We start from the raw sequence: 24339 nt of genomic DNA, 5'->3' as shown, positions 1-24339 counted from the left end.
CGGTTACAGGAAAAACGAAAAAATGTATGAAATTACAACAGAAAAGATATGAGATAAATTTGAAGGCAAACTTGACGAAAATGACCGCTAAAAGACGAATTTTTTTTTTGGATGTTACGTGTGCAATTGTACGGACGAATTTGAATTGTATCGGACGTGAATGTGTGACACATTACTAAATTGGATTGACTTTGTTCGAAAATGATCGACAAAAGAAGAATTTGAAACTAGGATTGGCATATTTCAGATTTCTCGGGATGAAATAAAACTACCAGTACGGTAATATGAAATTGAATGAAAAAAAAAAGTTTGAAAATAACGGGAAAACCTATATAAGTGTTGATGTTATAGTAGTCACAAAGTAACCATTATTTCAATAATAATGTGAAATCTTTCTGGCCAGCTGTAGATTTTGCTGTGTCGGGCAAGCTGCGGACAAACATTCCCGTTTATATGAACTATTATGTTTATCATGAACATTTGCCTTGAATATGAATACTAGTTAATCTATTTCTCTCCCCCTTGTACAGGGATCTCTCGTCAATGGGACAAGCATAGAGCTCACACAGGATAGATAACGGAAGTCACGAGTTCGATGAAGCTGGCAACGTGCTCGCCTGAGTGAATAAACATTAGCTCGGGAATGAACTATCGCCACCTACGTTGTACTACACGATAGTCAGGACACATGAAATGGCAATGATGGCTCAGTCAGTAACATACCTGCTCAAGCCTTCGGCAAATTTTCCGAGGGTGCTCTCTGCACGGTTCAGCAACCGCACGAGGTGTCACACTTCGTTCCGGCATCAGTCAGCGTCGTCCCAGTCGCACGCCACCGTCTGTCGAGGACCTCTCACCGCCAGACTTTCTCCGACGGATTTCCCAAAGCCGCACCTCCTCTTCCACCAGCACCTCAAAATGTCGTCGTCCTTGTCGAGTTTTGGCCCGCTGTTTCGCGAGCAGGCTTTCATCAACGGTTCGTGGGTGGCGGCCAAGTCCGGAGCGACGTACCCCGTGAAGAATCCGGCCAATGGGAATCAGCTGGCCCTGGTTGCTGATGGCAATGCTGCAGACATGGAAGAAGCGGTCAGGGTTGCCTACGAGACTTTTTACGGACCCTGGAGGGACACAACTGCCAAGGTATATTTATGTAAACCCCTAAGAGAGACTTCCTCCTACAGCCCACTCGCTTCATGCTAGACGTGATTTTGAACGAAATAAACCGTCAGAGATGGGTGGTATATCGGCCTATGAAGCGTAGAGTAGAGCAATGGGCATGGGCCAACAAAGTTAGTTCAGCAAGGTGTCCATCAGGCTCACACAAGCTAGAGTTCATTCCATTGGTTGACCTAATTGTCATTAAATACCCTTGCTTCGAGGTCAATACCATTTTCCGATTCAAAGTTTTGTTTTTGTTTTTGTTTATTGTCCAAATGTGCTTTTGGTAGTTGCAGCAAATCATTTCGCCATCTTATGAGTAATTTCTAGATTTTTTACTTGGTTATGTATGATTGCATATTTTTAGTCTTCAAGAGATTCTGAATCATATGCATATGACCTGAGCGCTACTCTGTGCTGTCGACATCATTCCACTTCTCCCTTATCCCTCCCGTTTTGCACCCAAGTATACGTTCCTGTGCATTTCTCCGACTATTAACCCAAAGAATACGACCTCGTAATGCATCATGATGAGGTTAATATTCATTGCTGCTCCCGACGATATAATTATTTCAGGACTTCTTTTACTACACGATTAACAAAACATTTGTGACTACCTACCCCCACCAAGGAGTGAGGTGACCGATTATTTCAACAGAGACTAAATTTCTTTGAGCATTCCAGCTCGAGAAATATATTTCATTCTTGTTAGGTCAGTTTATTAGCGTATTCAAATTTATGGATGTTTTTCCGTGTAAGGACCTCGTAACAAGCTTGTCCATCCACCTGTGCATACTCAAATCATTTCAATACTTGAATCATTTCGTATGCTTTATAATATAGTTGTTGGTATGTAAGGCAAGCCTTGGGGAAGTTTTTTGGTTGTCGGGGGGAAATATCTACGTTATGAAAGTATGCATGTAATGTGACTTGTCAGTATAGCGGTGTATTGATTTCCCCCCCCCCCCCCCCAGATGCGATGGAGACAGGTATGTATGTGGCGTAATTTCGGTGTAACAATGATTTATTAGATGTGGACGAATCCTTTATAAAAGAGAGAACAGAGAGCAACTAAACGTCGTTAACATGGGGACATAGCATTACGTAACGACCATCAGACAAACAATGCTATCAAACATTGGATAAGACGCTCGATAGCTCCCACGTAATATATAGGAATTCCTGGAGTGCACAAAGAACTGGATGAAATCTCCCCGATAATCTCTATACCCACGCACGACTCATACTCGTGCCGGGCACACGGTATGGTGACAGTGCATTATTTCGACTGTAGTTACAGCTATAAGGTTCAAAGTACAGGAAGAAGATTTTGAGAAGTCAAACAAAATGATTTGACCTTCAAGGTCCGCTCGTACCGGGTCTTTGCTCTGCAGAGCGAAACCCGGTACGAGCCCGAATAGGTCCGGAAAAATTACTTCGTGGCATGAATTTCATTAATGTTCTGATACCATAATATATTGGTAAAATTTGCATAGATTGCTGTTGTTTTCACGATAGCGTACGCTCATGCACTATACCCACGAGATCTGCCCCTAGATATTAATGTGTGAAGGACACCACCTGTGCATGTTCTGTAGGTTATAAGGTACTATTCAATATTATGTGCATTCCAAGTGCAATGGTAGGTGACCCTTGTACTTTTTTTTTCACTTCTGACGTTGACGTTGGTGAAATAAAACTACGCCTGGGATCATTTTGCGTTATCATGGATTTGATCTAATAATACAGAATCAAGATCACGTACATTGTATGATGTATTTTATGCATTCATGCTCATATACACACACGCACGCTTATTCACATATAGATATAGACAGATCGATATATAGGGATATATAGATGAATAGATAGATACAGTTAACCTCGCCTACATCTACCTTGCACATCATCTCGAAAAATTGGATACGTCGAAGAAAAAATTCTGCCCCCGACAAAGTACAAGTGTAAGTATCTGTCGTGTAAGTCGACATTCATGTAAGCCGAAGGGTTTTCTTTGGTGCCTTTGGAGTCGAAAAGGGGAAGGTTGACTGCATTTATTTATTTATGTATTAACTCACGTATTCAATATGCATATATTACATAATAATATTTACGTTATCAATTTTTAACCCTGCTTATTGAGAGCATTTCACCCTATCTGGCCTTTCTCTTTAAGCCCCGGTTCTGTAATGTATTCAGATTTTATGCGTACTTTTTCCACAAAAATTTCGACCCCCAAACCATGGATCACTTTATGCAATATTTTGTATTTATAGTAATTCTCATTGACCTGAAGCTGTTCTTTCTGCTCTTGATCACATCATTCATGATTGTGCTTTGAAACTGGAGAAAGGACTCGTGAAAGCACGATGTTGGTTATCCTTTTCTTTCCCCTCTTTGTATCGCTATAGCTCTCTCTTTTTGTTCTCTACCACTCTCTCTATCGCCGTCTCTTTCTCTCTGTCTGAGATACGTCGTCAAACTCCATGAATTCAACCACACGCCCACATACATTTTTTTTTGATAATTCTTTATTCGAATTTCGTTCAATTTCATTTCAGAAGAATCAGAAACGTTCACAGAACAAAAACAAGAGTCAAGACATAACATAGTACAAAATAACATCGACTTACACTATAAGGACATAATACAAAATAACATCAACTTACGCTATATAACGACAAAATGCAGTAATACCAACATTGTGCAAACTAATGTCAAACTTATATTGTAACTCTTTTAACCGAAAAAAAAAACAACAACAACGAAACCCGCTTTTTTTTTAAACACATATTCTCGCAAAAGCCCGCAAAACGGGAACATAATAGATAATTTGCTTTAAAAAAAAAACGGGCATATTTTATTGCTTCTCGGAAAAAAAAAGAGAGAGAGAGAGAGAGAAAGAGGCCATTTGCGAGAAAACATACATACATACATACGCGCATACATACATACGCGCGCACGCACACACACACACACACACACACACACTTGTATAATGCGTAGATACAACGATATTGATAGGCCAGTTATGAGCCACACAGTATTTCATTGACGAACAGCAAACCATGTAAATACGAAGAGAAGATCAAAGGTACATTACCTCGCATCTCTTGTGAAAAAACTGAAGTAAACATGCACTCCGAACTCCCATCTTATCAGTGATCGATTCATCCAAAATCCTTGACAGGGCGAAGAAGTTTTACTCTGAACATCACCGGTATTTCGTTGTCTTTATAATATTATTCGTATGAGCATCCCCACATTTTATACAATCAACTGTCCACTCAGAGGATAAGGAGCATTTTGTTAAATTCGTATGGGCACAAACAAACAACAACACAAAATAACAGAAAATTCATCGCTTCTTTGTGCAAGTACATGATTGTATTGTTTCATTATAAAACGTTCAAAAGTTTTATCACTCGACTCATTTTATGGAAGTCATAAACGTTATATTGGATCGCAAATATTGTTATCGCGCACCTTATCTTAGACACACACAAGCATTGTTTGAAAATTTTCCGACAGGTATAATCTCACTAAACTTTGTTATAGATATATGATGAATTCAACTTTGACAGATTAAAGTTATTATTCTCCTTCTCGTAGAACAAGTTATCTTAACATTCAATGTCACGCGTGTTCCGGTTTAATAGCCTGCGATGCGATGGGCTATTTGACGTGCCTGCTCCTGTTAGTGGAATTTGTCCCGTGTATGATCATTATCTGACAAAATCTCTAGCACTCGTCTTAGTTGTGGGTTAGGATCACTTGTAGTTAATTTCTCTTAAATTTGAAGTACAATAAATCTGAGTACACAAGTTACCGGATCATTTAAAGTTACGTGACATCAATAATTCTGGGCGCTAGCGGGTTTAATTCATGCCATCTAATAAACGCCCCTAACAACCAAAGAGCTTTGTCCGACCCCCCCCCCCCCAATATTCCTTATAATACAAGATGGGTTGCAATAATCATTGCAATGTATTCAGTGAAGACATCAGATTGATTACATAACACGTTTTGGGTTTTTTTTATCTCAATACTGGGAAATTTCCGTCAAATTCACTTGAATTGGTCGGGTCCTCAAGAGAAATGACTTTGAATGTATGAGTACAATAATATTATATCCAAAATAATCCCATGCTATTGACGATATCAGAGTTGCATTCTTTTTGTTCTCTCTACTTAAGTATAAAACTAAGACAACTCGTACTGTTATTGTACCGGTATTTCCGATACGGACTGAAGTGGAGACCAATATCAAGTATTCTGCCACTTTCTATACAGTCTTTCCGCCTTCCCGCGGTGGCAAGTGAAATGCTTATTATACTGAGTACTTATCTGAAAGAGACGAGAAGGACGTTGGCAAAGTCTTCATACATAATTTTCGGTCTGTGTATACACACGCCCGGACACTAACCATGATCCGGACCCATCCTCATATATATGAAAAATAATCAGAAGAGTGTTTAGGCCGATCGAGACCTTCGCGTAGAATACTGCTCAACTATAACAAAGGGAAGAGAACTGAAAATCCGCCAGTTCTCAGTTATCAACACTTTTATTTGGGATGGAGCATGTTCTCCGTATGGATCTCAAATTCGAATCAGAATACTGCCTTTCGAGAGATATCGTAGTCAAAACGTTATTATTCATTAGAATCAGGACTTTTGTGACTTTCTTCTCTCTGCGAAGATGCAGGACGATATAAGCCCCTCCTGGCTTGTTCTCTAAGAGATGACCATTAACCCTCGTAATGTCATTATCTAAAAATGTCATTTTATTTGTCCACAAGCGGATTAGCCACGGTATGACTAAAGGCAATCGCCTCCCATGGAAGGAGTCTTAATCTTGCGCAAAGCTGTCTTTGAAATTAAAGACCATGATGGCCATTCAGTTGATCCATAGAAAATGGAGGGTGCACATGAGGAGACAGTGTTATTGTCAATGAAGGATGCACAGTATCCTCGAGGTCTGCTATACATTGTGTGGCATATTATATATAATTCTAATTATTATTATTATTATTATTATTATTATTATTATTATTATTATTATTATTATTATTATTATTATTATTATTATTATTATTATCATTATTATTATTATAAGTATTATTATTATTATTGTTGTTATTATTATCATTATATACATAGCACGACCTGGGACGAGCTTTCAAATCTGATAAAGTCAAATACTCAAGTATGATGCAGAATGTGTCCGTTAATACACGAATATAGGGCATCTTGCCCAAGATATTCATATAGTGAGAATAAAAAAAGATACGAAATTCCAGAAGAATCCAACATACTGGGAGGTGTTATGGCTCAGTCGTTATGGCTCATGGGCTCTCGATATTGAGGCTCCTGGTTCGAGCCACCAGCATCATCAGATGAGCTCTCTGACAAGTCCCTTGGATGAGACTTGCTTCCGTTTGCCGTTGGCTGCCTGCCAAGTTACAAGAATTATTGTTTCATCAACGGTCATACACGTAAAATAAATCCGTAACATACACAGACAGTGTGTGTAAATATGAAGGAGAACTAACATTCATATGAATTTGGTGAGCCAGTGACATTGCATCTGCTTGCCTTCTCCCCCCCCCCCCCCCTCTCTCTCTCTCTCTCTCTCTCTCTCTTTGATATAGTTGATAGCATACACAACACCATAAGTTGAATCACATGATTGCATTAATCTCTCTTAAGAAGCGTATGGTATGATAGGCCTGCGTCTCTTAGTTTATATATTACGGGGACTCGGTAGACATAGTGTGCTATTTTTTATTTACTGTATTTTTTTCTTCTAATTTTGTGAAGATCCGATGAATTTAAGTTTCAACTAATCCCTTTTCTAGTATAGCATACGCAGGAAAAAAACAACAAAAACTAGAGATCCCAGTTTAAAGAGGGCAAAGTGATTATTTCTGCAGTAAGAATACCCAAAGACCTAATGGGTTAAGATAACAAAGAATCAATGTTTGCTTCAATCGACAGGAGAGAAGCATCATCCTGCGAAGATGGGCTGAGCTGATGATGCAGAATCAGGAGAAGCTCGCAAAGATCTTGACGGCTGAAAACGTACGTAGTGACGACAACCATAATCTTTATATGCCATAAACACGTTCTTATAAGAATATATATCATTTATATCCAGAAATAGCAAGACTGCAATAGATAGATTATGTGATACACTAGTATGGGCAATGCAAAGTATTACCCAAAAAAAAAAAAAAAAAAAAAAAAATCTCGCACAATCTTTTACCTGTATCTCATTTCTAAATCACGGCAATTACCATGAACATTTTGTGTGGGATTTGTGTTATGATGCAGCCACAGTCGTACAAAAAGTATATTTGTAAGAAAAGGAGCAGGAACACCAAAATACTGGTGACATGAGGTAAATCCTTTATTCTCTATCTAACGTGATTATCGACATTGTATCTGTAAAATTTAAACACTTGAAGGTGTAATCATTGACAACATGATTCCGAATGTTGACAATTTCCCAGGAATTATAGTAAGTGTAATTCTGCTGATGTGGCGGATAACATGATATGTTTCACCGTGGATCAAACGTAAGATGAAGTGATGTTAAATATATCGCAATAAGGAACGAATCATGATTAATTTGTATTGAGAAAACGATAAACCACAATCGCTATTGCACACTATAATGACAATATAATTCCCGTTAACGCACGTACCATCGACTTATAGCGCAATGTTATTTTCGTCTTCACCTTGCTTTTTTACAACTAGCTCTGTAGTTGTGCGTGGTTATATTTTCATTTCTTAATAATCGCTATATCTGACTCCCATTTCGCAATGTCTGACAACTTACTGTTCTGACCGATGATTAGTAGAAATTTGCGATAATCTGCGTCCCGACTATGTATGATCATATACCATCTCATCGTGCAAGGAAACAACTTAAAAGAAGACATATTCAGTCTAATCATGTAAACTCTCTTTATTCACACCCCAAATGTTCCCCATGTCGCGCGGATTGACGGTTACCGATCGACACGACAGGGCAAGCCACTGGCGGAGGCTAAGGGCGAGATCGGATACGCGGCGTCGTTCTTCGAGTGGTTTGCCGAGGAGGCCAAGCGGGCCTACGGGGACGTGGTCCCGTCGCCGTTCAAGACCAAACGTATGATCTTCATGAAGCAGCCAGTGGGCGTGGCCGGCATGATAACACCTGTACGCGGCACGTCCCAATCGACCGGTTTACTAGAATATTTTCACATTTATTGCTGATTGTGTTCCCCTAGGAATCCAGTAACGAGCTGTTCAATGCTCCAGTTTTGTTGCTATACTCTAAATAGCAGTGGTTGTGGTAGTAGTCGTCAGTGGCAGTAGTTAGTAGTAGCAGCACACATTTTACATGTTTTATCTTTCAGACTGGTGCTGATGGTTTATCAATTCCAACAGAACACTGATGACCATGTTCCAATATATCGTCAGTCAATAACCAGAATTAAGACTTGGGACCAGAATATGTATACACACACAAAAATCTCACTCGCAATATTGTTTATCATTATTTCGACGTTGATATTATCAAATTGTGCACAGAGCGATAGCTCCTTGACAACATAAGATATCTCGATGAAATTAAGGTAATGTAGCTGCTGCTTGTCTACACAATCCATGATAATTATGTTCGTTGTTTTGTAAAAGTAAAATGGGCAGAAGTTTTTATTCAGATGATCTAGAAACTTGGATATCTTTTAGTAAACGTGATTTTTATGGCGTATATTCAGAGCATATTGCTATTACAGGTATGTGCCAATATTATGACTTTTCCATATTTCAGTGGCTTTCTTATCAACGCTTACCTCTGTCTCATCTCCATTTGTGTATAGTGGAACTTCCCTAGTGCCATGATCACAAGGAAAGCAGCAGCCGCCATCGCCGCCGGCTGCACGGTGGTGGTGAAACCGGCCGAAGACACTCCTTTGTCGGCTCTGGCCCTGTGTGAGGTATGGAAACTGAAGGAGCGTGCTTGCGTAGACTGGATGTATCAATAAACCAGTTCGTTATTCGACTTTGCGCGTGAGCAGAAAAATGTCATTTGTACCAACATGCATGTTTTATCATGAAAGTTGATCGTGATTATTCGAAATATTGGTTTGAAAAAAAGCTGAAAGACAGACATTAACAATTATTGATTATTCAGATTGCTTATCAGGTTGCCATCCTGGAGTAACTGTAGTTTTGTTTGTATAAGTTACGCTTTGTATTTGATATCATTTATACAGTGCAGAATCCTCAAAATATATCAATCATTGTAATGCTGAGAATAGTAGTGTGCAATCTCTATAGGAAAGTGAAAGAAATATGAAAATCTATGATTAATCATATCTATTCAATAGTAATTACACTGCACGTCTCTGCAGCTAATTTACATTCCTTTTGAAGATATTTTAAGAGAAATAACTTATTATTAAAGCCAGACATTGTGATCAAGATTGTAGCGTCTCTTTTCTCCCCATAGCTTGCAAACGAAGCGGGTCTTCCAGCGGGTGTGTTCAATGTGGTGCCATGCTCCCGCGCTCACGCCGCCGAAGTGGGCAAGGTGATATGCGAGAGTCCGCAGGTGGCCAAAATCTCCTTCACCGGGTCCACGAATACAGGAAAGGTATACATAGAACCCTCTACGACAAGTCAAAAATTACTGCTCATTCACTTTAAGAGATATTTCTCCGTATTCATTTTCCAGGCTGACACATTCAAAAACCATGATGTGAATAACTGTATGGTTAAAACCCCGACTGGAGAAGTCCGATATTTGTGGGTAATGAGATAAGTTGCGTTCTCGTAGGCAAGATGTTTAGGTTTTTGTAGCCTGACCACTATGACGAAGTATCATAAATGCTATGAATAACTATGAAATGTTGGTGGAAGTGTTTAATTTGTTTGTGAATATTAAGTGCATGACTGATAACCTATTGATTGCCCGGAAGCCCGGAAAACAACCGTGACATTAAACATCCGATGTTTATTGTGTATTGGTAGGTATTTCATGTTCATGATTTAATCATGTGTGTGTTAGTTTCTATATTTTCGTGTATACTAGTATTACTGATTGTCTTTCGCACACTCTCTGGTTGCGTGCCCCAGATTCTCCTGAAGCAAGCTGCAGACACGGTCAAACGCGTTTCCATGGAGCTCGGCGGCAACGCCCCCTTCATCGTCTTCGAAACAGCAGACGTGGATGCTGCCGTGGCGGGCACGCTCGTCTGCAAATTCCGTGGATCGGGCCAGGTACTGAGTAATACTATGATCAACTCGACAGTCTGTTATTCTGTTGCTGTGAGACAATGGGGGTTAGAATGGTTGGAGAAAGAAGAGCAGTTTGCTGCTTTTTGATGATGTTGTTGTTGTTTTGTTGTATTTTGTTTGTTTGTTTGTTGTTTTCGGGAGGGGAGGGGTGGTTCAAGCGCGCTGCGGATCTATACCGAAAAAGACATGAATTTGGTGGAATTGATTTCGCACATTAAGACATTATAAACCCTTGTAAGCGGCACAAAATCTATGTGCCATTAATATTATGTGCCCAAGATGTTGCCAATATCAAGGAAATTATAAAGGACAAAACATCCACAAAAAAAAAAAACAACCGTCATGTTTTCGTAGCATTGCATCCAGTTGGCAAAAACTGATAAAAATAGGGTGATAGTAAAACGTGTGACCAATATTTGTGATGCGTGAAATATTTACGAGTTATCAACTTTCCAGAATTCGCAGTTAACAGATTTATCACATATTTAGCAGTTAACAAGTTTCGTGTACTTGAGATTGGCAACATTCGGAATATTATTGATTAGGGATAGTGTGGAAGGATTACATAATGATAACTGGCCACACAGTACTGAACTTTAAATCCAATTTTCCCCAGTGGTTTATGTGTGTTGTTGTTTTGTTTCGTTCAGACTTGTGTCTGTGCCAATCGGATCTTGGTACACGAGAAAGTGTACGACGAGTACTGCCAGAAATTGAGCGCGGAGGTGGAGAAGATGGTAGTAGGCGACGGGATGGACCCGGCCACCACCCAGGGACCGCTCATCAACGTCAGTGGTATGGAGAAGGTGGGTGCTAGCCTTTGTTCAAGGTCCTGTGAATGTAATAAATGCAAGAGAAGTGAGCAGATGGTATAGTCACGTGAGACGTCATGGGGGGTATGTCATACATCAAACATGTCTGTGAGTATTCATTTCATTGCCTCCCCCCCCCCCCCCAAAAAAAAAGAGAAAAAAAAAAGAATGAAGAAGAGGAAAAGATCAAGACTAGGCCTATACAGAAGTCTATTCATGATTGTCTGTTTTCTACTATCCAGCCAAAACCAGTGAAACCATTTGCTTTACACTCCAGCAATGAAGTAGAGTTTTACGAAAATTCATATCTCACATATCGAAACCCATCCACACATGCATAGGAATTTTGTACGCCGATCAGTGAACTTTCTAGACTTTCCGATATCACATTGTTGAGTAATTTCCTCTTTCAGCGCTTCCTCTTTCTGTTTGTAAATCTGCGCTGCCATACCATGTTGAAAAGTACTGAGTAATATCACAGCCATGACCCCGGGCATTAATGATACGATCTTCCTTATAGGCCCCTGTGGATCGGAAAGCTGATATAGATCGCGCACAAGTCAATGCGAACAACAGAGCATTCAATTACAACAAATAACCTTAGAAATTCTGAAAGTATGTATAACTGCTTCGAATATGACATTATGTAGTCGTAAGATTATGTGTTTGTTAGTTTGTTGGAATTGTTTTCGCTTTCTTTCACTGGTCGCTCCTCGCACATTAGGGAGCTTTAGATTTTAGACGCGCGGACGTTCAAAGAGAAAAAAAAACATGATCTGAGCGTGCGCAGTAGCGCGGATAAAGTTACTGTGCACGCTCAGATCATGTTTTTTTCTCTTTGAACGTCCGCGCGTCTAAAATCTAAAGCTCCCTATTAAAGGGATCGTACAGTTTTGGTTGAGACCTAATTTCAGGTTTCTAACATTTTTTTTTTTTTGTGAGATAAATGAGAAAGCTCTTATGAAATATGAAAAAGCATGTAATTCTATGAGGAATTAAACGTTTATTTGATGAAAATTGGTTTTGAAATGGCTGAGATATCCAAAAAAGATTGATTATAATAAAGTGTGGGACAAATACGATCGCTTTGTTTTACTTTGTATTTGGATGTTTCAGTCATTCCAAAACCGATTTTCATCATATAAACTTTGAATTCCTCTTAAAATGGTATACTCTGTACTATATCGTAGGTGTTTTCTTGGTATCTTGCAAAAAGTTAAAAGCCCAATTCTCATCTCCACCAATACTGTACCATCCCTTTAAACCCAGGAGCTTCCCCAAAGTCTGTCTTGAATGACAGCGTGTGTATCACGCTAATTTCAAAATGTCATCCTTTCGCCATTTCTGTCATTATAGTACTCGAATGCAATCAAGTGGCTGAAACGTTAGTTAATTTCAGTCCATTGAAATCAAAGCCAGAAATTACAATGTGATCGTACTACTGTACGACACAATTTGTTATAGCTAAGAGTAACTCCAACTTTGCTTCTTCCTGCATTATTTTGCTGACTCTTATCATTTACTATTTATTTACTATTTTCATGATTTTTGTCGAAACTTACGGGAGATAACACTAAGTCTCTGTTATAATATACTTCAGGGCGGTGAGTTGGCTCAGTCGGTAGCGCGTCTGCCTCCGACCCAAGCGACCCGGGTTCGAACCCGAGTCTGGACTGAGCGATGTTGTGTATAATCATACCGTCCCCTCTAGCAAGAGGCAAAACACTCTGTCCCTCGGATAGGACATAAAATGAAGGTCCCGTGTGTGAGAGAGTCGCATCTCATGCACGTAAAAGATTCCGCTTCATTCATTCATCGCAAAGATGCAGGGTGTTTAACCCGGTGAAGTGGTCCCACTTCACATCCAACTGGAGCCCATGGGAGACCAGCTTAGCATAGCTGAATATGGGCTATCCAGCCATCTTCTCAGATGGAAAATGAACAAACAAACAATACTTCCCGGTTTTCCTCTCTCCGATGTCTACAGGTGGAGAAGCATGTGGACGATGCCGTGGCCCGCGGCGGAAAGGTCCTGGTGGGAGGTCAGAGACACGCCTTGGGCGGCTCGTTCTTCCAGCCCACCGTTATTCGCGATGTCCCGAATGACGCCCTCGTCTGTCGAGAAGAAACCTTCGGACCTCTGGCTCCTATCATTAAGTAAGTGTTGGTTGGATTAGTCAGATACCTTTCATGACTAGCTCATTGGAACCCCCTCCCCCCCCCCCCCTCATGTACCAATCTCTTTGAGAAACACTGATTAAATGCCGAGATCAGGAACGTACTCATTATAGTTTTTAGTTCTAGACTCTATTATACAAGTACAGTATAGTCTAGTAGGCCATTTTTCTTATTATCGTTCATCGCCACAATTCAGTAGACAATACAAAGTATAATCCTATATGAATGCTGATAACATCTCAAATCAATACATAATTTTGAACATGGATGGTTATTTCGTTAAAAAAAAAGGAACTGAACTAGCTATCAGATTAAAAGTGCCAAAAAATGACAAGAGTTTTTGAACGTTACTCGAAGAAACCTTGAACAACTAAAATGAATGACTTAATAAAGTGACACTTTAAAAAGAAAAAAAGAATCCAGGGAGGTGTTACAGAGATGGAGTGGCAACTCTTTGTAATTCATGGAAACACATGTTTGGGTTCAAGGCGTTACAATGGGATGTCTAGCATTCCATTACGCTTTAAAGTCATGCTCGGCACCGCTCTAGTTGCAAGACGAAGTTCGGAGACGAAGAACGCATTTCACCTTTCGTTGAATTACAAGCTTTATTTCACCGCAAAATTTTAAATGAAATACTCTATTTGATATAGAATAGTTTAGGAAAGAATTCAATATTATTAACATGTATATTTCTAGGTTCTTCGTACATATAATTCGTAAATCGAAAGGAAATGAAAATTAGGCCCTTTTAAAAACCTTATTTTTTTCTATAATGTGCACATTTCCGCATGTTAATTTTCTATCTGTTAATAAGGGGATATTTTGATCTTTCAAATAAAGTACTCCGTTAAAGCGTGTTCCAGCGTGTTTTTAAACTATTTGCTGTTAAAATTGTGAGTTTTACGCTGCATTTTAATTCGCTGTTCCAATTCAAGGTACACAAATTCATTGTTGCCATCACATTGAAAGAGAGAGCGAATTGCAGTAGGAGCAAATATTTCTAGATGTGAGGGCGCTAGTCCCGATTATTGATGCTCTCTTTTGTCAAAGCACATGGGTAACACCTGTAGTTGAACGCATAACTTCTCGGCGGTGCCGCGCATGACTTCAAATGAGAGCTTTAGTTGCCTCTCCTTCTCTAGCACCTCCCTGAAGAATCGGTTTGCAGCGGATCGCATTCTTCTTCCTCAACAAGATGCCTTGCCTCGTTAGAAATCCGAAAAACTTCGTCCATCCTATGTGCTTGCCTGTTTGTTTGTTTGTCTGTGTATATTATATTATGTGGTTACTGTATTAGTGTACTAGTATACGTGTATAATTTCACAAATTTGGTATCAAAATCCGCGATAGACTGCGACATAATGTCCTTGAAAACAAGTTATGATTCAAACAATAGTCGCAAATATGTCGTAATCGCCAATGTCAAAAGTTGCTGTAGTGTGCGGCCATGGCGGCACAGCAGAGTGATATCGTACGGAATCATGGGATAGTAAGACGCAACCACTTCCCCGCTCAGATTTCAGGACGAGGAGGAGGCGGTTGCTATGGCCAACAGCGTCCGATACGGCCTCGCGAGCTACGTTTACACTGGAGACGTCGGGCAGGTGTGGCGTCTGACCGAGCGGCTTGAGTTCGGCATGATGGGGATTAATGAGCCCCTCATCTCAACCGATGGCGCCACATTTGGGGGCTTTAAAGAATCCGGGCTAGGACAGGAGGGGTCCAAGTTCGGCATGCTCGAGTATATGAACGTCAAGTACCTGTGCATCGGTGGACTGTAGTCAGTCGTAGTTCATCAGTTGCCCGTGATTCTTTCGTTGGCAAGAATGACTCTGCAAAGACAGTGCTGACCGTGGTTTGTACGGACGGAGAAATGTCGCTGAAAATTATGTACTCCCGTAGTTCAAGTTACATGCAAATTATGTACTCCCGTAGTTCCAAGTTACATGCAAATTATGCAGCTGAATATACCACGTATGTGATTTTGATACATACTCTATCTAGTCTGCTATTCGGGGACATGTGGAGAGCCTTATGATATTCAACTTTGTGTGATCGTCTCTGCTGTTAGCGTGGAGCTTGATATGTTCGTTGCCCAACGCATCAGTCCGATCCGTGGCAGGCAGCTGGCGTAAGGATCAATAGATACAAACGTAGTCCACGAAGTGCCGGGGTAGAGCCTTCGGGTATCGAGTATTAACTGCGAAAGGGATAACCAACCAGAGAATCATGTATACCCTTGTCGTCTTCCAAACTGCCCACAAAGTTGAATCTGACGGGCTGTGCAAGACAGACTGCCATCTCGATCGGAGACCATAAGTGTACTTACACCTAAGCATTGGATGTTGCCGTCATTTTCATAGCTCGAGGGTTTCAAACAACAACAATGACAAGACCAGTGCATCGACCCTTCACAATGACACTGCCCAGAATGATCCCATTGAAAATGTTGTAGATCAGAGTGATGCCAGTAGACGCACCTTGCGATCAGTGCCAACTTTGTGATCTACGCTGCGACGCAAAATCAACGGATGTGTGTGTGCTGCAAATGCATCAGTCAACTCGTCAGCAAATGCCTCGACTCAACTCAGTCAACTCAACTCAGTCAACTCTGTAAACGGATGAAAAGAAAGTCCAGCGCGCCATCGAAGCTCTTCTTTATTACCCTCACCCCCTCCCCCCGCACGACCAATTGTGATTCCTTCACTTCAACTTCGCACCATTCTCAAGTTACCCAGATCAGGTCAATAATACACGCCGAACCTCGTCATTATATACACCCGCCATCATCAAATCGGTCTCGGCATCATTATTTTGATCTCAAGGCGGAGATTAATGTCACACAGTCAAAACTGACAACCAGCTCCGTCATTTCAGTATCAACCACCAAAACCATTAAATCACCCTCCAGACCAGTTTTGGATTGAGTTGCCACGGACTAAGTCTGGTGAATTCATTGTGGATGTCTTCATAAACCTCCAAACGCAGATGTTCAATATTTTAAAGGGATATTCCAGACGATGTTCATAATTTCACATCATGTAGTGCATACATTGACAGCTCCATGTATAGATTTGTGGAATTTGTTGTGGTCCCATGGTGAGGCTACCATGTCACCATCCTTGTTCATTGTGATTTGTTATAAATTTAGAAAACATTCGTATTTTTCATCCCAATCTCTATAGATTCTGAAACTTTGTACCCAGTATCTTCAAATGTAAGAAGTCTGAAAATCATCCAGAGGTCTCCTTTGATAATGATTATTTGATACATTATAGAGAAGATTATAACGAAAGGGAAAGAATACAACCTTCTAATGGATAAAGATTTCAGTTACTAAAGAGACGGCGTCACAAGTGAAATTAGCATTATGAAACATTTATTCGTGATGACCCAAATTGCGAGCGACCCACCGAGGGTCACTGAAACCAGTTGTAAATGTTGTGATCATATTATTATTAACTTCCATTCCCGAACACCGTGATTTTGTAGTGTGACAAAGATTTCCTTTAGCGATCGTTGTCCTATTTATATACGATTGTTAAGTATTGATTCTGAAATTTTACTGATTGTTGCACTAGCGATTTATACGTTTTCTTTGTAGTTATGGCAATGAAAACTACGCCTACCTGTAAAGGCTAAGGGTTTGAAGAATAGCCCCGCTTATTATCGGCCAATCTCTTTGGCATGACACATGATAATGTAAACTCTTAATTGGACGATGAGGTCCAAAAACAACTTTTGAAGTGTAACTTCAGAGAGAGGACCTACTTGATATTGCCCAAGTTGCATTTCTTCCCAAACACTCAACCCAAACCTGTTCGTATCATTTTCTAGATGATTGGTATGAACCATTTTATAGTATTGAATGAGCAGCAACCAGTTTTCTTGATATATATATCCAAGAGTTTATACAATATCGGTTTGGATATGTTGCGGAATTTTACAAAAAATGTGGAACAAATATTTTTTCCTTTAATGTTTTCGTTTCGTTGTCACCATCTCATCTGCAGATAAGCTCTTTTTTTTTTCATTTCAGTATTCAATTATCTTATGTCAAGATTATTGCAACTTATGCAACTCTACCTTTCTTTTTTTTAAAAGAGGGACTGTAAAGAAAATATTTCCAATGTTGTGCAGTCTTCCGATAGATGCATGTGTATGTGCATGAATATAGGCATGTGTGTGATGAGTACGTTCGTTTGTGTGTTTGTATGTGTGTGCTCATGACTAAACGTGGTGCAAGCTTGCGTACTTTTGCCACTAACAAAAAAAAATGTGACAGGTATGGCTGCTTTCTTGCGAATGTGTACTTCACTCTCCACTATTGAAAGAGAGTCACAATGGTCACGCAAACATTTCACTATCGTATATTTTATTATTTATTAGTGACAATGTTTCTTCTGGGCACCACGGGTACTTTGCATCATATACTCTCAAATTGCCCATATTTCTCCTTCTCTTTAAGATATGAGTGGCGACATAATAATCTACTGAGATATATGCACAAAACATTTCTTGAAAATCTGTCCAATGGGAACATTTACACCGATTTAGAAGGTCATTCAATTGCCGGAGGCACCGTACCTCCACATATTCTCACCACAAGTTTGCGCCCAGATGTACTTATTTTGTGGGGAAAATAAAAATAAAAATATCACGATTGTTGAGTTAGCTGTCCCAATTGAAATCATCCTCGAGGATGCACATCAAAGGAAAGTAAAAAAGTATAGTTCAATCGTGCGGGACTTCCAGGATAAGGATTACTCAGTGTCATTATATGCGATAGAAATCGGTTTAAGGGGACTCATCATACCGGGTAACAAATGCCGCTTAAAACAATTCTGAGTACAACAAGTTCCAAAATTCGTCCGAATGATTTCTTTCAGAGGCTGTCTAAACTCGACATACTTTCCTCTTTACGATATTCTAAGCCAGAAAAGAGAGAGCTTTTAGGGAGATACGGCACCGAGATCCATAGGGTTTCACAAACTAATATTCAGACCCATTATGTTTTTGCATAATGTGTGTTTATGTGTTTATGCCGAAGTGTCACTGGAGGCAATATGTTTGTCTGTTCGTCCGTCTGCCCGTTACCAATTTTATGCGGTAATTTCAGAATATTGTTTGAGATATCTAGACCTATTTAAATAGATTTCTTTTTGATATTAGGCGCAGGTTAAACGTACGTAGCATTGGTTGCAATTTTCGGGTGGTGGGGGGGGGGGTTAACCGCGGGGAGGAGATGGGGGTAGGTATAGATGAGAATGTCGTTTTGTTGATGTCACTGGCTTGGTTCTGTTCTTTATTTATGTTGATTTTATTTTTTGCTTCTGTTGGGAAGGGGAGGGAATCTCGGGTCATAGGGTCAGAGGGTGTTAAATGTTTAAATGATACTTCTGAAAAGTTGAGATTATATTCTTCTGATTTGCGATTTCGAGGTTATTTAATTACATGTATTTTGTTTGAACTGAGTATGGCTCGATTTATATTGTTATTTTGTGATTTTATGGAGAAAGACTGGGTCATGGATTAAGGAGATAGCCGAATAATGTAGAATTTTGTGTGTGTGTTTCTGTTATATTCTGAAAATCGTGGTTTATGATATAGATGTAGAGATGGGTTTTATGTTTATTATCAGTAGGTGATTGTGGGGGTTATGGGGCATAGGGTCAAGTAAGAATTTAAGATAGTGAAGATTGAGATAATTAATTGGTATTCGACATGACAGTTTTATTCGACAGTACTATGATATGTAACTATGATAATGTATCTTTTGTTGTGGTAATGTAACCTTCAACAGTTATTTTGTAACTCTAAAACGTGCTTTAATCTGCACTTGGTATTGAATAAAACGGTGGACCAAGTTTTTGTAAATGTCCTGCTCGCATTGCCTTGAACTTGAGTAAAGTTACGATTAAACAAACATAGTGATGATAGTTTGGATTTTCTTGAACATTAATCCCAAGCGTTCCAGTTCCCCTTCCAAAGTGTGTGTGTATTTGTGTTTGTGTGTGTGTGTGTGTATGTGTGTGTGTGGGAGGGGAGCGTTTTATTTTGTTTTATTGTTTCTTTGTCGGGTTTTCTTTTATGGGATTGGGGGTGATCTCAGTAATTTCTATTTGAGTCAACAATCTTGCTTAAACCTGTTCTGGTTATAATAGGAAGTGTGTTATGTAACGGCAAAGAAACCACACTGCATAAAAATTATATAACGTTTAATAGCTTTTGCTTTTTGACCTGTAACCCTATAAAGCCCGGGGCCACATTGTTTCCCCTACCATATCGTCATTTGCCACTCTTGCGCCCTTGAACCACTTTCAACCTAATTCGGTGACTCTTCCTAAAATTTTGTTGCGAATACTTAATAATTTAGGTATGACTGATATTGCTGGTCGCCAAGTCAACCCTAAACTGACAACCATGTCGGTCAGATTTTGCGTGTTTTTCTGTTCATTTCATTTAAGTTAACAAATGAATAAGTGAGTGAGATAGGGTTTTTATGACTACATTAATTTGCTGAAGGACCAAACTATGAAGGGTTGTGAATGGTTCTGAAATGATCTTCTTCTTCTTCTTTTTTTATACCCCCGCCAAACGAAGTTTGAAGGGGGTATATAGGAATCAGCGGTCGGGCGGTCGGTCGGTCCGTTGCAAATCTTGCGTCGCGAACTACTTCCTCAGTTTTCAACCGATTCCCATAAAACTTGGCACAGATGTGTGCCTTGGGTTGTAGATGTGCAAGACGTATTTTTAGACAGTACCCAGAAGTACGTTGCCATGGTAACGGCATATTATGGGCAAAAATGGGTACAAATCTTGCGTCGCGAACTCCTCCCACAGTTTTATGAAATTAGGTACAGATGTTCATCTGAATATGTTAATGGGCAAGACACATATTTCCGCAGTGGCAAAAAGTGCGTTGCCATGGTAACGGCATGTTATTGGTAAAATATAGGGCAAAATGCTTCATGGCAAAACTGCTTCATCAGTGTTCTTCCAATTCTCATGGAATTCATATTGAATGTTTGTCTTAGGATATAGGTCAGCATGACATTTCTTGACAGTGACAAAAAGTATGTTGCCATGGTAACAGCTCACATATTATGAGCCAAAATGATGGAAAATTTTGTGTTGCAAACTACTTCCTCAGTTTTTGCCCAATTTCCATGAAACTTGGTACAGATGTGTGCCTTTGGTTGTAGATGTGCAAGACGCATTTTTTGACAGTACCCGAAAGTACGTTGCCATGGTAACGGCATATTAATGGCAGAAGATCAAGGAAAGATCTTGCGGATTTAACTACTTCCTCAGTTTTTTGACCAAAGCTTATGAAATGTGGCACACACCTTGATCTTGGTGGGAAGATATGGAAGACATATTTTTCGGACGTGTCGGAAGCTGCGTTACCATGGTAACGGCATATAAATGGCAGAAGATCAAGGAAAGATCTTGCGGATTGAACTACTTCCTCTGTATTCGACTGAAGCTCATGAAATATGGCATACACATTGGTCTTGGTGGGAAGATGTGCAAGACATATTTTTCGGACGTGTCGGAAGCTGCGTTGCCATGGTAACGGCATATTAATGGCGGAAGATCAAGGAAAGATCTTGTGGATTGAACTACTTCCTCAGTTTTTGACAAAAGCTTATGAAATGTGGCACACACAATAGTCTTGGTGGGAAGATGTGCAAGACATATTTTTCGGACGTGTCGGAAGCTGCGTTGCCATGGTAACGGCATTTAAATGGCAGAAGATCAAGGAAAGATCATTCCTTGGGTAAGACTGTCGTCACGGGGCGGGGGTATTAATCACCTATTTCTAGTTTTATGTGACATAGTCATCAAACAATAGTGCACCATAGGTAATTGATAAAAACAATAAAAACAATATTTTCCAGAAATTATCCTTTTATTTGGATCATTTTGGATCTTTCACCCAAGTTTTGCCTGTAGTATCATTTGTTTATCACATTATTTATCTGGTTACCAGACCCTTTGCCAACTGTACTTCTTTTACAAAATGCGCTCTCCGCGGCAACGAAGTAGCTGCCTTTGTCGAAGACCATTTGCAGGACCATCCAACTGAATCTGCCTCATTTGTCGTTAGAGGGCGTTAATATTCTGGGAAGGAAATTAGTACAAGCAGACGGTATGGGAGCCAGACTAGTTGTAAGGATGGTTTTACCCGGAAGTATACAACATCCAAGGCCCATTCTTCAAAAGATCGTATATAGAGCGAGAGTGCGGTACTGGTTGTGGTTTTATTCAAATTAGTAATTTAGATATATGAATTTATTTAACTATGACTTGATGATGAATCAAGCTCGTGTTCTAGGTTTGTTGGCAACGTGTTTTTAGCTCACCTGAGCCAAAGGCTCAAGTGAGCTATTGCGATCGCCCTTCGTCCGGCGTCCGTCGTGCGTCGTCCGTCGTCCGTCGTCCGTCGTCCGTCGTGCGTCGTCCGTCGTCCGTCGTGCGTAAACTTTTTACATTTTCATCTTCTTCTTGAAAACCCCAAGACCGATTTTCATCAAACTTGGCAGGTGGCATCCCTAGGGGGTTAGGAACTCAATTTGTTAAAATGGGCACCATGCCCCACCCAGGGGGCCCCGAGGGGGCCCACCCCCCCCCCCCAAAAAAAAAAAAAAAAATAAGGAATCTGTAAAAATCTTCTTCTCTAGAACCAGAAGTGATAGAGCTAAGTTAATACTATGAGTTAGTACATTGATGACTGTAGTTTCAAGTTTGTTCATGGCAGAATCAGGGGTGCCTCCCTTGGGACCCAGGGGAGGGGGGTGGGGAGGGGTCCTAATGGGGCCTATATTATACATTTTCATCTTCTTCTTGAGAACCCCATGACCAATTTTCACCAAACTTGGCAGGTAGCATCCCTAGGGGGTTAGGATCTCAATTTGTTAAAATGGGCACCATTCCCCACCCAGGGGCCCCAGGGGGGCCCAAATCCCCCAAAATTAAGGAATCTGTAAAAATCTTCTTCTCTAGAACCAGAAGTGATAGAGCTAAGTTGATACTATGAGTTAGTACATTGATGATTGTAGTTTCAAGTTTGTTCATGGCAGAATCAGGGGTGCCCCCCGTGGGACCCAGGGGAGGGGTCCTAATGGGGCCAAAATTATACATTTTCATCTTCTTCTTGAGAACCCCATGACCAATTTTCACCAAACTTGGCAGGTAGCATCCCTAGGGGGTTAGGATCTCAATTTATTAAGATGGGCACCATTCCCCACCCAGGGGCCCCGGGGGGGGGGGGGGCAAACCCCCCCCCCCCAAAAAAAAAAAAATGAAGGAATCTTTAAAAATCTTCTCTAGAATCAGAAGTTATAGAGCTAAGATAATACTATGAGTGAGTACATTAATGTCTGTAGTTTCAAGTTTGTTCATAGCAAATCCAGGGGTGCCCCTCTTGGGGGCGGGGGGGGGGGGGTTGGGAAGGTCCAAATGGGGGCCTGAATTGTACATTTTCATCTTCTTCCTGAAAACCTCAATTTATCAAAATCTCAATTTATCAAAATGGGCACCATGCCCCACCCAGAGGGCCCCAGGGGGCCCCCAATCCCCCCCCCCCCCCAAATTAAGGAATCTTAAAAAAATTTGGGCCCTTATTGTACATTTTCATCTTCTTCTTGAGAATGCCTGGTCAAATTTTAGTAGAGCTGTGAATAATTTAGATTAGTGACTGCGTGAAAGGTGAACTTGCGATACTCGGGTGAGCGCTAGACCCGCGGGTCTCTTGTTGTAATTTGAGGGTGTGACGGTGCCACATTGAGTGCATCAGCACTGTACCGAATTATTGTGTCATTTATAAGTGTTTGTTTCAATGGTGCGTATATGATGGGGATTTACTTCAGGGATTTTTTTTTTTTTTTTTTTTTTTTTTTTGGTAATGCAGCGCCAATGGCGTGAGCATGCTTGTGACATCACAAAATTGCCGTTTATTTTTTATTGGACACAACAACAACAACAAATCATACTTTTCTCGGGTATGATCCGGATGTCCTCATACTTACACTCTTTGTATTCATTTTTTTTTTTCTGCTTCTTATACATACGCAAACTAATTTTCAAGGGGGTTTACCTTTAATTAGTCAAAGACAGTTTCAACAGGGAGTGGAATCTGTCTGTTCGGTCCCCGTTAAACTTCCACCTCTTTATCACCTTTTTATTAGTTTTGTGTTAAGTTTTGTTGTTGATGTTGGTTGTTTTTTCCCAAGATTCCGGACGGAAGAGGAGGCGCTGACGATCGCGAACAGCACGCGCGTCGGGCTGGCGGGCTACTTCTACTCCAACGACATCGGTCAAATCTGGCGGGTCGCCGAGCGGATGGAAGTCGGCATGGTCGGGATCAACGAGGGCCTCATCTCCTCCGACGTCTCGGCCTTTGGCGGAATCAAGGAGTCGGGACTAGGACGCGAGGGCTCCAAGTACGGCATCGACGAATACATGGAGATCAAGTATGCCTGCTTCGGCGGTGTGTGAGCACGCGGGTCCCCTCCTCTCACTGGGGCCCGTTTTCATTGAGAATGACTGCAGTACTCTGTGAATTGCATTGATGCCGGTTTGCCATGGTAATGACGTCACTGCCTACAGCTGATTGGTTGATTCCTGACTGTTGTCATGGCAACATCAGTTTTTATCACCGCAACTTACAATTCTGTATAGCTCTTTATGAAGCAGGCGTCAGATCTTCCCCAATGTCTTTTTCAAAGGCGAAATCACTTGTTTAGCATTATGTACATATACCTAAGACCCGACTTAATTATTGTTCCACATCGGGGAACAATTTATTTAGAGAACTTGATTAGAAGAAAATGATACTGTATTACGGATTATGATGATAAACTTCTACTCAAAGATGTAAGGTATACACA

General features: G+C 40.5%; 1 protein-coding gene across 2 annotated transcripts; it reads left to right on the top strand.

The window, feature by feature from the left end:
• The first annotated feature begins 563 nt into the window (after positions 1–563).
• Positions 564–24339, top strand: LOC140246155 (3-sulfolactaldehyde dehydrogenase-like). Of its 2 annotated transcripts, none has more exons than XM_072325595.1 (9): positions 564–1140; positions 7158–7241; positions 8196–8366; positions 9032–9148; positions 9664–9807; positions 10290–10433; positions 11102–11257; positions 13251–13420; positions 23683–24339. In XM_072325595.1, exons 1-9 carry the CDS (start codon positions 694–696, stop codon positions 23945–23947), a joined length of 1698 nt encoding a protein of 565 aa, XP_072181696.1. In that variant the 5' UTR covers positions 564–693; the 3' UTR covers positions 23948–24339. The 2 variants fall into 2 exon arrangements, with proteins under 2 accessions (XP_072181696.1, XP_072181695.1); XM_072325594.1 differs by lacking the exon at positions 23683–24339 and adding an exon at positions 14961–15363.

This window comes from Diadema setosum, chromosome 2 (assembly GCF_964275005.1).
Source record: "Diadema setosum chromosome 2, eeDiaSeto1, whole genome shotgun sequence".
NCBI lineage: Eukaryota > Metazoa > Echinodermata > Echinoidea > Diadematoida > Diadematidae > Diadema > Diadema setosum.
The sequence above is the reverse complement of the archived record's forward strand: the minus strand, read 5'-3'. Positions and strand labels throughout refer to the sequence as shown.